Here is a 12,915-nt window from a genome sequence, read left to right as displayed (position 1 = left end):
CACCAGCACCACCCCAACCACCCTTTTCCCCAGAATAAGGCCCCGCCGGCCCCTCTACCCGACTAATCTTCTCCTTCCTTGTACATTGGCCGCGCCGGGAACAGTAGTATTCCCGGTGCAGCTCCATGGCTGCAAGGCCGCCATGGAAAGGGAGAAGAGACTACTATGTATAGTCTCTTCTCCCCGATCCATGTTGGCCAACTTTTTATAAGTTTTTATTTTGGTAAGTTATGAAATTTCACAACTTGCAAACTATTAGTATTCCGGTAAAATGTGCCGGCATACTAATAGCAAAATACTCCTGACCGGGGGGCCATTACCATGTCCGGTAATGCTTTGCTCGGGCCTGTAACCATGGGCCCCCCTGCATTACCTGAAATGGTAATGGCCTTCCAGCTCGGGGTTTGCTGCTTAAATAAGTGTATTCATTATTGCGGACCAGATTTCTTCACACCTTTTCACTGTCACCAGTTGCAACCCAACATGTGGCGTGGTAGGCAGGATCATTTGCAGCACCACCTCTTCCTAATATGCAGAGATAGATCATACGCTTTGGCACTTCAGCCTTTTCTCTGTGTCTTTTTTATCCCGCTCTGATGCCCGCAGTGGGGCAGAAATGCATTACTCAGATAAGTACTAGCAGGTGTACATTTCTGATTGATTTTGAAAATGTAGATGGTCAATTTGGTGCGGTGAAGGTATTGTGAAGGTGAGCTTCAGGCGTTGTGGATGTCGAGATTCTTGCTTTGTTGGGGTGCATGGGTCTTCCAACGCAATGATGCATCTGTTGTGGGTTTGGTTGTTTAGAGATGTGGGTGTTCTGGTGGTTTTCTTGGGGAAGTGTGGGTGCAGTTATGTACAGTAAAGTGCTATGATTTTATTTCTGATGAGATATCAGGCATGTTTGGGTCTGGATTTTATGTTCAGGTTTGTGTAGTGACATGTTGTTGCTTGACCAACTAGGTGTTGGTGTTATTGAGGTACATGTGATCAGCTGTCATTATTTCTGTGGGAAGTTTGACTTTGTGTGCATTTCTGTGTCTTAATTTGGTGGGTTTGGAGTGCACTAGTGTCTAACTTGGTAGGGTCAGCGTGCACTAATAGTACGCTAGGTGATGTGTGGATGTACTAATGGTAAATTTGCTAGTATGTGAAAATTCGAATTGTTAGTTTGACGAGGTGTGGGTGTCCTAGTAGGAGATGAGGTCATTGGTGTTTGCTCTAATGGTGTTTTTAATGAAGCGTGGATGTTCTCAGGTTATGTTTGGCGAGGTTGGCTGTCCTAGTAGGAGATGAGGTCATTAGTGTTTGCTCTAATGGTGTTTTTAATGAAGCGTGCATGTTCTCAGGTTATGTTTGGCGAGGTTTGGGTGTCCTAGTAGGAGATTAGGTCATTTGTGTTTGCTCTAATGGTGTTTTTAATGAAGCGTGCATGTTCTCAGGTTATGTTTGGCGAGGTTTGGGTGTCCTAGTAGGAGATGAGGTCATTGGTGTTTGCTCTAATGGTGTTGTTAATGAAGCGTGGATGTTCTCAGGTTATGTTTGGCGAGGTGTGGCAGTTCCAATGATAGATTGCAAGTATGATGATGTGAAGGTTGGTGTGGTTGAGTTTCTTAGGGAGGGGATATACCCAGGGGGCTTTTGAGGTGACATACATGTTCTGAAGCAAAGTTTGAGGAAAGGAGGAATTGTGCAAGTATGTTTGAGAAGGTGGGAGCTGTCTGATAGTAAATTACAGGATATAGTTTTTTCTGATGATAGGCTTAATGACGGGTGGCAGTTCTAAAAAACTTAGATGTTATTGTTCTGATGGCTGGTCTGATTGGATGTGGGAGTTCTGGTGGTATAATTCTTGTGGTGTTAAAGCTCTGGTGCTAAGAATGATAAGGTGTGATTGTTCCGATGGCTGGTCTGATTGTATGTGGGGGTTATGGTGGTAAATTTGACCTGGTGTTAATGATCTGATGCTAAGAATGATGAGGTGTGGTTGTTCTGGTGGCTGGTCTGATTGGACGTGGGAGTTCTGGTGGTAAACTTCCTCTGGTGTTATGGTTCTGATGCTAAGAATGATGAGGTGTGGTTGTTCCGATGGCTGGTCTGATTGGATGTGGGGGATCTGGTGGTAAACTTCCCCTGGTGTTATGTTTCAGATGCTAAGAATGATGAGGTGTGGTTGTTGTGGTGGCTGGTCTGATTGGATGTGGGGGGTCTGGTGGTATTTTTCATCTGGTGTTAATGTTCGTATACCAACAGTGATGAGGTGTGATTGTTCTGGGAGCTTAATGAGTTGTGTCACCATATGTCTCATTGGAGAGCTTTAGATGATCTGACTGTATGTTTAGTGAGGTGTGTGCAAATGCTAATGTTGGTTTGTGTGTGGCATGGGTCCACTGATTGAAAGCCCCTCATTTCGCACACCTCTAGCATGAACCTCCTAGTGACTCAGTGTTGTCTCTCTTTCCAGATCCATATGGTTTACTACTCCAGCGAGTACAGCAACATCAAGGAAGCGATGGATAAGCCCGGGGGCCTGGCCGTCTTAGGAGCCTTCATCGAGGTAAGCCAAGGGCTCTTTCTGGACAGGGTTAGAGAGAAGTGGGAACGCATTGGTGTCCAAGTGAGACATTTGCCATTCTGTGAAACCCAATCAATACATCCCCACATATAAGTGCAATATTTCCGGTGATATCCTGTGCCAATATTTACCCAACCTCTCACTTATTCAAAAACGTTCTCCTATCTGTTCTTGTCATGCGTCGATAACTCTCGAAAGCCTTCCTCTCTCCTAAACCAAACAACAGCAGCAAAGCCTATTGAGGCGTCCATAGCTCTATGGTGATATGGGATTCAACCATAGTTGGGTGTGGGTTCAACTGTTTATGGTCATTTCATCTAAAACCATTGCATCTAATGCCATTCCATCGAAATTTTTCCATTTAAAAAATGTCCATCTGAAGATAATTTTTTTTTTGGGCCCCTTCCCCTCAAACCCCGGTTTTTTACCTTTTAAAATGCAACGGTACAAAAATTAACCCTTTACCGCCCAAAAATATGCACTAGATGGACATTTTTTAGATGGAAAAATTTCGATGGAATGGTATTAGATGGAAGGGGTTTAGATGAATTGACTAGATACCGGCTTCAACTAGTCGGCTATCTCGAAGGGTCTCCAGTCTTAAGTTAGATCTATTCTGGTTGCATCTACCGTCTTAAGTGTATTTTCCTACTGCAACCACATGCTAAGGATAACATCTCTACGTTTGCACTGGCCGCACTCAATGTAGTTGAATGTATGTCCCTCTATCGCTAACCCCCTAATCACGGGCTCTCATTGGGTCACATCTTCTGAGAGCAAGACCCCCATTCATCTTGCGAGATAGACCCATTAGTGTACAACCAACTGGCATACTCACAAACCAGGGAAGGGACGATATCACACTTTACTAGACAGACAACGCTGCCATCTCCATCCATCTCACCCAGAGCCTCCACCACTGACAAGGGACAGGGTAAGCTCACCATCTCAGATGCCGCGTCTTCAAGAACTGCCCCATGGGAGCTCTAGACAAAAGACTGGCAACACACGCCTCAGTTAGCGCAGTCAACTTTGACATGCGCACCCTCACATCACCCTTTGACCACGCCCTGATGCAACGGGTATATATTCACACAAATATCCATGATATTTTCGAGAAAAAAACTAATTGAGAAAAAACCTGATTTTTGTGACCGAAAAACGAATACAACTTTTTGATTTTTTAACTTTCTTTGTTTATAATGCAAGGGGAGTCCCCCCCCAGCCCGTTCAGCCCCCTCTCCTAATTTAAACCGTTACGACACCCCCCCACCTATTATTTACCATACATACACAAAAATATCTACTGTTATCGGTCAAATAAATTAGGTAATTTCTGGTTCATTTTTTTAGTATTAGGTTATTTGTACCGATTTGTTTTCACACATCCATGAAACAATGTCCCCAGGACTAAACCCTCCCCTCATGGTATCCTCAGGAACTAACAGACAACAAGTAGATCATCTGAACACAAGAAAAATTGTGGCATAAAACACACACCTCAAAGACCCTCTGCAGCACATGTCAGATACACCACAGCAAAGTAAAAGCTACACATTAATCAACAGCCACCACAGCAGCAGCCAGTAAGAGCAAACCCCTCTTTCTGGAAGTCAAATATTGCTCCAACCTACTAAAACAAGGCTCCTCTAACCGCTCCTCAAAAAGGCCTGACTAGACCCAGACATCCTCCCAAAATGCTGGTCTATCACCAGCCTTCCAATTATCAGAAAAATCACCCTGAAAGCATTTGCCAAACTACTTCATGATCATCTCAACCAACAAGGTCTACTCTGTGACTTCTGTCCGGACGTCCATGCAGGATGCACAGAAGACTAACTGGGGGGAGAGGGCTCAAAAAACCTTTATTGAGAAACATATATATCCACCAACAAAGCGGTCAAGGATAAACCAAATGAAGTCCATTTCACTGTCTGTGTATGTGTTTGTGTAATAACACCTCACACCCCAGAGGCATTGTGGGGTCCTCAAGGATCCCTGAAAGCTTTTTTCCGCTCTTGATCAGTACAAAATCTCTTAGACCAGTTGTCAATGTTGCCACAGTATCTACGGCAAGGGGACGGGAGGGTTCTGGCAGGTCCTAGGGTGCTGGCACGTTGCCTCTCATGCCCGTTTCTGAAACCTTGACAACCCCTCATCTCTCCTCTCCTCAGCCAGCCTCCTTGTGCCTTCGTGCCCTTTCTGACTTGGAGACAGCCATCTTCGCTTCTCTCCTCTGTTGGTCCTTCCACTATCTACAACTTCTCCTTAGGGGCTTCTGCTCTTCCTCGGGTGCTACCACCTCCTCCTCCTCAGTTAGTACCATCTCCTACTCCTCCGTCACTACTAGCTCCTCCTTAGCTGTTACCCCAAACTCCACTTTTCTGCTTTGGTACTTCCTAATCGTTCCTCCTATCCCACTCCAACACTATCCCACCACTCGGTGCAATCGTACCCAACAGCCCCCCTAAACCATTGTGCTGGATGCTTTCAGAGGAAGGCACAGTGAGCACTGAAAGGTGGGATGTACCAACAAATAGGATAAAAATACTAATATATATACAAATCTTCATCCCGCATCCCTTGCACGTTCACATATAGTAATAACAAGGTATACTATTACTCAAGTTAAGAGTTCAAATGTATAGATCCTGGAAGCAGGGAGGACTGAGCCTGCCCTTTTGGGATTCCCATCTGTGTAGTGCAGAATACCAACAGCTGTTTGTGGTGAGGGCTTCATTCGCCAAGCTTCCTGACCAACCACCAATGGTCATTTATGGGAAAAGCTTAATGATCTTTCTCAACTGGTGGAGGCGATCCAATCAGTGACCTGTTTCACAACCTCATGCAGGTGACCAAGGTCAGTGTGTCATTGCTTTCATAGGTCTGATCTTTATCAGTGGGGTATTCTCCAGTTAAAAGGGCTCTGATTGGGCTGCTCAGATAAAGGCCCAAGTAGCCTAGGTCCAATAGGATAACGAATATGTTTGCTAGGCCGATCTCCAGGGCGCTTCCTTGCCGCCATCTTACGCTATCTTAAGAAAATTAATAAAAAATGTGCCAAATTCTGCGTGACTTCCAATCACATTGAAATATATTTGGTTGTCCCCTGGTAGAGCTGAAGTAGACATGCTTTATTTAAACTTACATTTTAGGGTCCAATATTAGGATCTGTTAAAATACATTAAAAATAAGTTCTCGCTTAGCCATCCAAAAGTTAAAAAAATTCCATTAGAACTTGAGAGGCTTCCATCGGACTCCGTAGCGCATTATAGCAATTGGAAGTTGCCCAGCAGTGCAGTGTCAAATGATGCCCAACCTGGGAGGGTATTTAAAACATTGGCTTCCAAAGAGGTTGCCATTGCATACCTGCACAAGACACACAACAGTCTTGTGGATCCCCACACATGTATTGCTGTTTTGTACCTGGACATTTCTGGGAAACACTATAATTCAGGGTGGTGTCCTCCACTTGTGGGGACCTAGTTGGAAACTCTGTGTCATAGTCTAGAAAATACTGAAACTAGCGCCTTTCCACCATCGAGACGTGCACCTGGAGGTCCAGTCGGTGAAGCAGGGTAGCGCCATCCACTCTATCCAATGCTTTTGCATTGGTTAAGCATGGGTAGGCGCCTGGAAAGGCAAGTGAGAAGGCCGTTAGGGGCCATGACCAGGACTCCTTCGGTTGCTTATCAAAAGACTGTCCTCGCCCAGGTGTTCTTACAGTAAAATGGCCACCATGTGTACACCCGAGGTTCTTCTTCTATTGCCTGGCCATTGGCTGCTCTTTTGTTTTCCAAACAGAGTGTTTTAATTAATATTAGAAGTAAGGGCATCCTTCGCATGGCAGTCTTATAATTCTCTAGGAGCGTCCTAAAAGGCCATAGTAAAATAGGATCCCCAAGACTCAAGGCGCAGAATGATCACGCACCATACCAATGTAGCCGCCCTGTGACGCCATGACCCCCGCACTGGACTCCTGGTGAGAACTATCCAGCCTTTCAAGGGGCTGAGGGGCTCTGATCACTTCTCACCGGCCATGGTGTCTTCTATTGGGCTCTATACGCTGACCACTGCCACGAGGCTGAGTATAATCAACAGGAATCAGAGACACAAAGGTGTATTGGGGTCATGTACAAGGGTGGCCCAAAATCAGTAAAACACAACGCAAATCTCACAGCGGGGTGGCCTCCCCCCCAGTAGAATGGTTTCTTCCACTGCTTCTTCTTTTGATTGATGCAAACATCTTCTTGCTTCCGGGTCTCTAAGCCCACGTGATCCTGGCTGCTGGATCAGCCGAATGGTAGACGATGGGGTCTGGTCATATCTGACAAAGCCCCAAGTATTCCACCATGAGGCTGGCAAGGATTAGTAGCTTGCCATCCAGTTCCTTGCCACCTCCAATTCTCCGGGTCCTGGGCCTGTCCCTCAGGGAGCCAGCCTTTCTTTCCTCCTTGATGCACTGCCATGCTTTCATGTCTGTGGGGGTCACCTCTGCACGGCCTCGATGCTTGGCCAAAGGCCCCCCCTCTCAGACTTCCAGGGTTCTATCTTAGTGATCATCGTGTTAAACTCCTCTGCAGTCTTCTGTGTCACCTTGGTGTTCTCGCTCTTTCTACATATACATTGATAACTCATATTATCTCTCATCTTTAAAGAGCTCCTCCTGCTGCCTCTTTCTCTGGTACCGCCAACCTCCTCATGGTTTCTTTTCCCCTTCATGACGTTCTCTCCATCCCCATTCCTGAATGTCTCCTCCCACCTCCTTACTCCCACTCTTTCCAGCCTCTTCTGGGTATCACCTCCTCTTTCCTCTTCCCACCTGGACTGTGTTAGTCTCTCCACGCTTCCTAGTTACCCTCCCATCTCCTCTCCATCTCTTCAACGGTGCCTTACTCCATGACCTTCCCAAGCCCTCTGTCCATCTCCTCACCAATGCCTCACTCCATGACCTTCCCAAGCCCTCTGTCCATCTCCTCACCAATGCCTCACTCCATGACCTTCCCAAGCCCTCTCTCCACCTTCTCACTAATGCCTCACTCCATGGCCTTCCTAAACCCCCTCTTCCTCTCTGCCCCAATGCCTCACTCCATGACCTTCCCAAGCCCTCTCTCGACCTCCTCCCCAGTGGCTCGCTCCACCGCCTTACCAAACCCTCTGTCCACCTTCTCCCCAATACCTTGCGCCACCGCCTTCCCAAGCCCTTTCTTCACCTCCTCCCCAATGCTTCACCCCATGACCTTCCCAAGCCCTCTCTCCACCACCTCACCAGTGCCTCGCTCCATGGCCTTCCCAAACCCTCTCCCCACCACCTGACCAGTGCCTCGCTCCACGGCCTTCCCAAGCTCTCTCCACCTTCTCCCCAACACCTCGCTCCACCGCCTTCCCAAACCCTCTGTCCACTTCTCCCCAATACCTTGTGCCACCGCCTTCCCAAGCCCTCTCTTCACCTCCTCCCCAATTCCTCACTCCATGACCTTCCCAAGCCCTCTCTCCACCACCTCACCAGTGCCTCGCTCCACAGCCTTCCCAAGCCCTCTTTCCACCACCTCACCAGTGCCTCGCTCCACGTCCTTCCCAAGCCCTCTCTCCACCACCTCACCAGTGCCTCGCTCCACGACCTTCCCAAGCCCTCTCTCCACCTTCTCCCCAATACCTCGCTCCACCGGCTTCCCAAGCCCTCTCTCCACCTTCTCCCCAATACCTCACGCCACCGCCTTGCCAAGCCCTCTCTTACCCTCCTCCCCAATGCCTCACCCCATGACCTTCCCAAGCCCTCTCTCCACCACCTCACCAGAGCCTCGCTCCACGGCCTTCCCAAACCCTCTCTCCACCACCTCACCAGTGCCTCTCTTCACGGCCTTCGCAAGCCCTCTCTCCACCTTCTCCCCAATACCTCGTACCACCGCCTTCCCAAGCCCTCTCTCCACCACCTCACCAGAGCCTCACTCCACCGCCTTCCCAAGCCCTCTCTCCACCACCTCAACAGTACCTCGCTCCACAGCCTTCCCAAGCCCTCTCTCCACCTTCTCCCCAATACCTCGCTCCACCGGCTTCCCAAGCCCTCTCTCCACCTTATCCCCAACACCTCGCTCCACCGCCTTCCCAAGGCTTCTCTCCACCTTATCCCCAACACCTCGCTCCACCACCTTCCCAAGCCCTCTCCACCTTATCCCCAAAACCTCACTCCACCGCCTTCCCAAGCCCTCTCTCCACCTTCTCCCCAGCGCCTCGCTCCACCGCCTTCCCAAGCCCTCTCTCCACCTTCTTCCCAACATCTCGCTCCACTGCCTTCCCAAGCCCTCTCTCCACCACCTCACCAGTGCCTTGCTCCACGGCTTTCCCAAGCCCTCTCTCCACCTTCTCCCCAATACCTCGCTCCACGGCCTTCCCAAGCCCTCTCTCCACCTTCTCCCCAATACCTCGCTCCACCGGCTTCCCAAGCCCTCTCTCCACCTTCTCCCCAATACCTCACTCCACCGCCTTCCCAAGCCCTCTCTCCACCTTCTCACCAGTGCCTCGCTCCACCGCCTTCCCAAGCCCTCTCTCCACCTTATCCCCAACACCTCGCGCCGCCGCCTTCCCAAGCCCTCTCTCCACCACCTCACCAGAGCCTCGCTCCACCGCCTTCCCAAGCCCTCTCTCCACCACCTCACCAGTGCCTCGCTCCACGGCCTTCCAAAGCCCTCTCTCCACCTTCTCCCCGGTGCCTCGCTCCACCGCCTTCCCAAGCCCTCTCTCCACCTTATCCCCAACACCTCGCGCCACCGCCTTCCCAAGCCCTCTCTCCACCACCTCACCAGAGCTTCGCTCCACCGCCTTCCCAAGCCCTCTCTCCACCACCTCACCAGTGCCTCGCTCCACGGCCTTCCAAAGCCCTCTCTCCACCTTCTCCCCGGTGCCTCGCTCCACCGGCTTCCCAAGCCCTCTCTCCACCTTCTCACCAGTGCCTCGCTCCATGGCCTCCTCTTTTCACCGCCCACTTGTTCTCAAGTGGCCCTGAAGGCACACAGTGCACCACACAAGGACTCAGATCAAATGAAGCCATAGCTCTGAATAATGCCATCATTTATGTTCAGTGGCCCTTTAAACATGACCTTGCAGCCGAAATCAGATACAGCTCAAATATGTTAAAAATCGCAAACATGTTTGGCCTCGTTTGCGACTTTTCAGAATGATATATGTGACATGATTTGAGGGACGGATGCTCAAGATTGTGCAATGCAAATAAATGTCAATGCAGTGGTGTGTACTATGCAAACGGCATTGCAACATCTAACCTTCTCCAAGGCCATCTATGCACCGCACACTGCCCCTATCTATGCACTGCACACTGCCACTGTCCATGCACCACAAGCTGCCACTATCCATGCACCGCACACTGCCCCTATCTATGCACCGCACACTGCCACTATCTATGCACCGCACACTGCCCCTATCTATGCACTGCACACTGCCACTGTCCATGCACCACAAGCTGCCACTATCCATGCACCGCACACTGCCCCTATCTATGCACCGCACACTGCCACTATCTATGCACCGCACACTGCCCCTATCTATGCACAGCACACTGCCACTATCCATGCACCGCACACTGCCCCTATCTATGCACCACACACTGCCCCTATCCATGCAACGCACACTGCCACTATCTATGCACCGCACACTGCCCCTATCTATGCACCACACACTGCCTCTATCCATGCACCGCACACTGCCACTATCTATGCACTGCACACTGCCCCTATCTATGCACCGTACACTGCCACTATCCATGCACTGCACACTGCCCCTATCTATGCACCGCACACTGCCCCTATCAATGCACCGCACACTCCCACTATCCATGCACCGCACACTGCCCCTATCTATGCACCGCAGACTGCCCCTATCTATGCACCGCACGCTGCCCCTATCAATGTACCGCACACTGCCACTATCCATGCACTGCACACTGCCCCTATCTATGCACTGCACACTGCCACTATCCATGCACCACAAGCTGCCACTATCCATGCACCGCACACTGCCCCTATCTACGCACTGCACACTGCCACTATCCATGCACCGCAAGCTGCCACTATCCATGCACCGCACACTGCCCCTATCTACGCACTGCACACTGCCACTATCCATGCACCGCAAGCTGCCACTATCCGTGCACAGCACACTGCCCCTATCTATGGACCGCACGCTGCCCCTATCTATGCACCGCACACTGCCCCTATCTATGCATGGCACACTGCCCCTATCCATGCACCGCAAGCTGCCACTATCCATGCACCGCACACTGCCCCTATCTATGCACTGCACACTGCCACTATCCATGCACCGCAAGCTGCCACTATCCATGCACCCCACACTGCCCCTATCCATGCACCGCACACTGCCACTATCCATGCACCGCAAGCTGCCACTATCCATGCACCACACACTGCCCCTATCTATGCACTGCACACTGCCACTATCCATGCACCGCAAGCTGCCACTATCCATGCACCACACACTGCCCCTATCTATGCACTGCACACTGCCACTATCTATGCACTGCACACTGCCACTATCCATGCACCACAAGCTGCCACTATCCATGCACCGCACACTGCCCCTATCTATGCACTGCACACTGCCACTGTCCATGCACCGCAAGCTGCCACTATCTATGCACTGCACACTGCCCCTATCTATGCTCCACACACTGCCCCTATCTATGCACTGCACACTGCCACTATCTATGCACTGCACACTGCCACTATCTATGCACCACACACTGCCCCTATCTATGCACCAAACACTGCCACTAACTATGCACCGCACACTGCCCATATCTATGCACCACACACTGCCTCTATCTATGCACCGTACACTGCCACTATCTATGCACCACACACTGCCCATATCTATGCACCACACACTGCCACTATCTATGCACCACACACTGCCACTATCTATGCACCACATACTGCCACTATCTACTCACCACATACTGCCACTATCTATGCACCGCACACTGCCACTATCTATGCACCGCACACTGCCCCTATCTATGCACTGCACACTGCCACTATCTATGCACCGCACACTGCCCATATCTATGCACCACACTGCCACTATCTATGCACCACACACTGCCACTATCTATGCACCACATACTGCCACTATCTACTCACCACATACTGCCACTATCTATGCACCGCACACTGCCACTATCTATGCACCACACACTGCCACTATCTACGCACCACACGCTGCCACTATCTACTCACCACATACTGCCACTATCTATGCACCGCACACTGCCACTATCTATGCACCACACACTGCCACTATCTATGCACCGCACACTGCCACTATCTATGCACCACACGCTGCCACTATCTATGCACCACACACTGCCACTATCTATGCACCACACACTGCCACTATCTATGCACCACATACTGCCACTATCTACTCACCACATACTGTCACTATCTATGCACCGACATTGCCACTATCCTGTATTATAACATTTTCCCAATGACTAACATAATCTTTAGTCTGCAAGATATTAAGACGGAGCTGCATTGTAAAACGCCTCAATTCTGGGCTAGAGCATTTAGTGAGGTAGCTATGTGGCGCCCGCACTTAACACTTTGGAGCGAGTATTCCCTATATCTCTTCAATTTATACAATCTATCAATGCTACCTGCCAAGGCCATTTGCCGCGCCTTGCTTTTAATAGCCCTTTCATAATCGGGGCAGATTTGAAAGACATCCAAACATAATCCCACATCTGACAAATATCTTTTGGTGAAAGTTAAAGTAATTGTGACACGCTCCTTCCCTCTCTTGACCTAGCAACCTCTGTAAGTCATTAGAAGACTGATCAGCTGTGTGCAGTTTAGCATACAATAACACTTTTCTGAATGCCCACATTTAATACAGGGATTGGAGACCATATTCAAGTCTCAGATCCTCAACTGGTACTCCCCTAGAGAGGTTTATGATTGATTGTGGTAATTTGGCCTTGCGTTGCTTCCGCCAACATACATGAGCCAGCAGTAAAGCTTCTAGAGCATATAATACTAAGGGAGCAATACTCGTCCTGTAAATCTCTACACATCCCTGTATATTACTTCTCCCACAATGTTTTTTTTATGACCAACCATTGTTTCCAGATTTTTTCAAATACAAAGGACTCGTAAAAGGATGCGGATGGTCTAGTTGTTATGGTAAATCCCAAGTGGAGGACCTCCTGGGCACTTTCCAAGACCGTTTCCTCCATCTGCCATTTAGATCTTTCTACAGTTCTATGGGACCCCCCCTAGACTCATCGTCTTGGTCTGTATGACCAT

At 49.6% G+C, this 12,915-nt stretch overlaps 1 protein-coding gene across 6 annotated transcripts in view; it reads left to right on the top strand.

Moving 5' to 3' along the window:
- Nucleotides 1–12,915, top strand: part of LOC138511191 (uncharacterized) — a 699,527-nt gene that overhangs the window by 570,815 nt on the left and 115,797 nt on the right. For all 6 annotated transcript variants that reach the window (XM_069626707.1, XM_069626706.1, XM_069626705.1 and 3 more), the window contains exon 5: nucleotides 2,465–2,557. In XM_069626707.1, coding sequence (XP_069482808.1) covers nucleotides 2,465–2,557 — 93 coding nt within the window. The remainder of the gene's footprint in view (nucleotides 1–2,464; nucleotides 2,558–12,915) is intronic.

Source organism: Ambystoma mexicanum, chromosome 6p (assembly GCF_040938575.1).
Source record: "Ambystoma mexicanum isolate Mex_15411 chromosome 6p, UKY_AmexF1_1, whole genome shotgun sequence".
Lineage (NCBI taxonomy): Eukaryota > Metazoa > Chordata > Amphibia > Caudata > Ambystomatidae > Ambystoma > Ambystoma mexicanum.
Note: the sequence above shows the minus strand (reverse complement) of the source record. Positions and strands in the feature narration are given on the sequence as shown.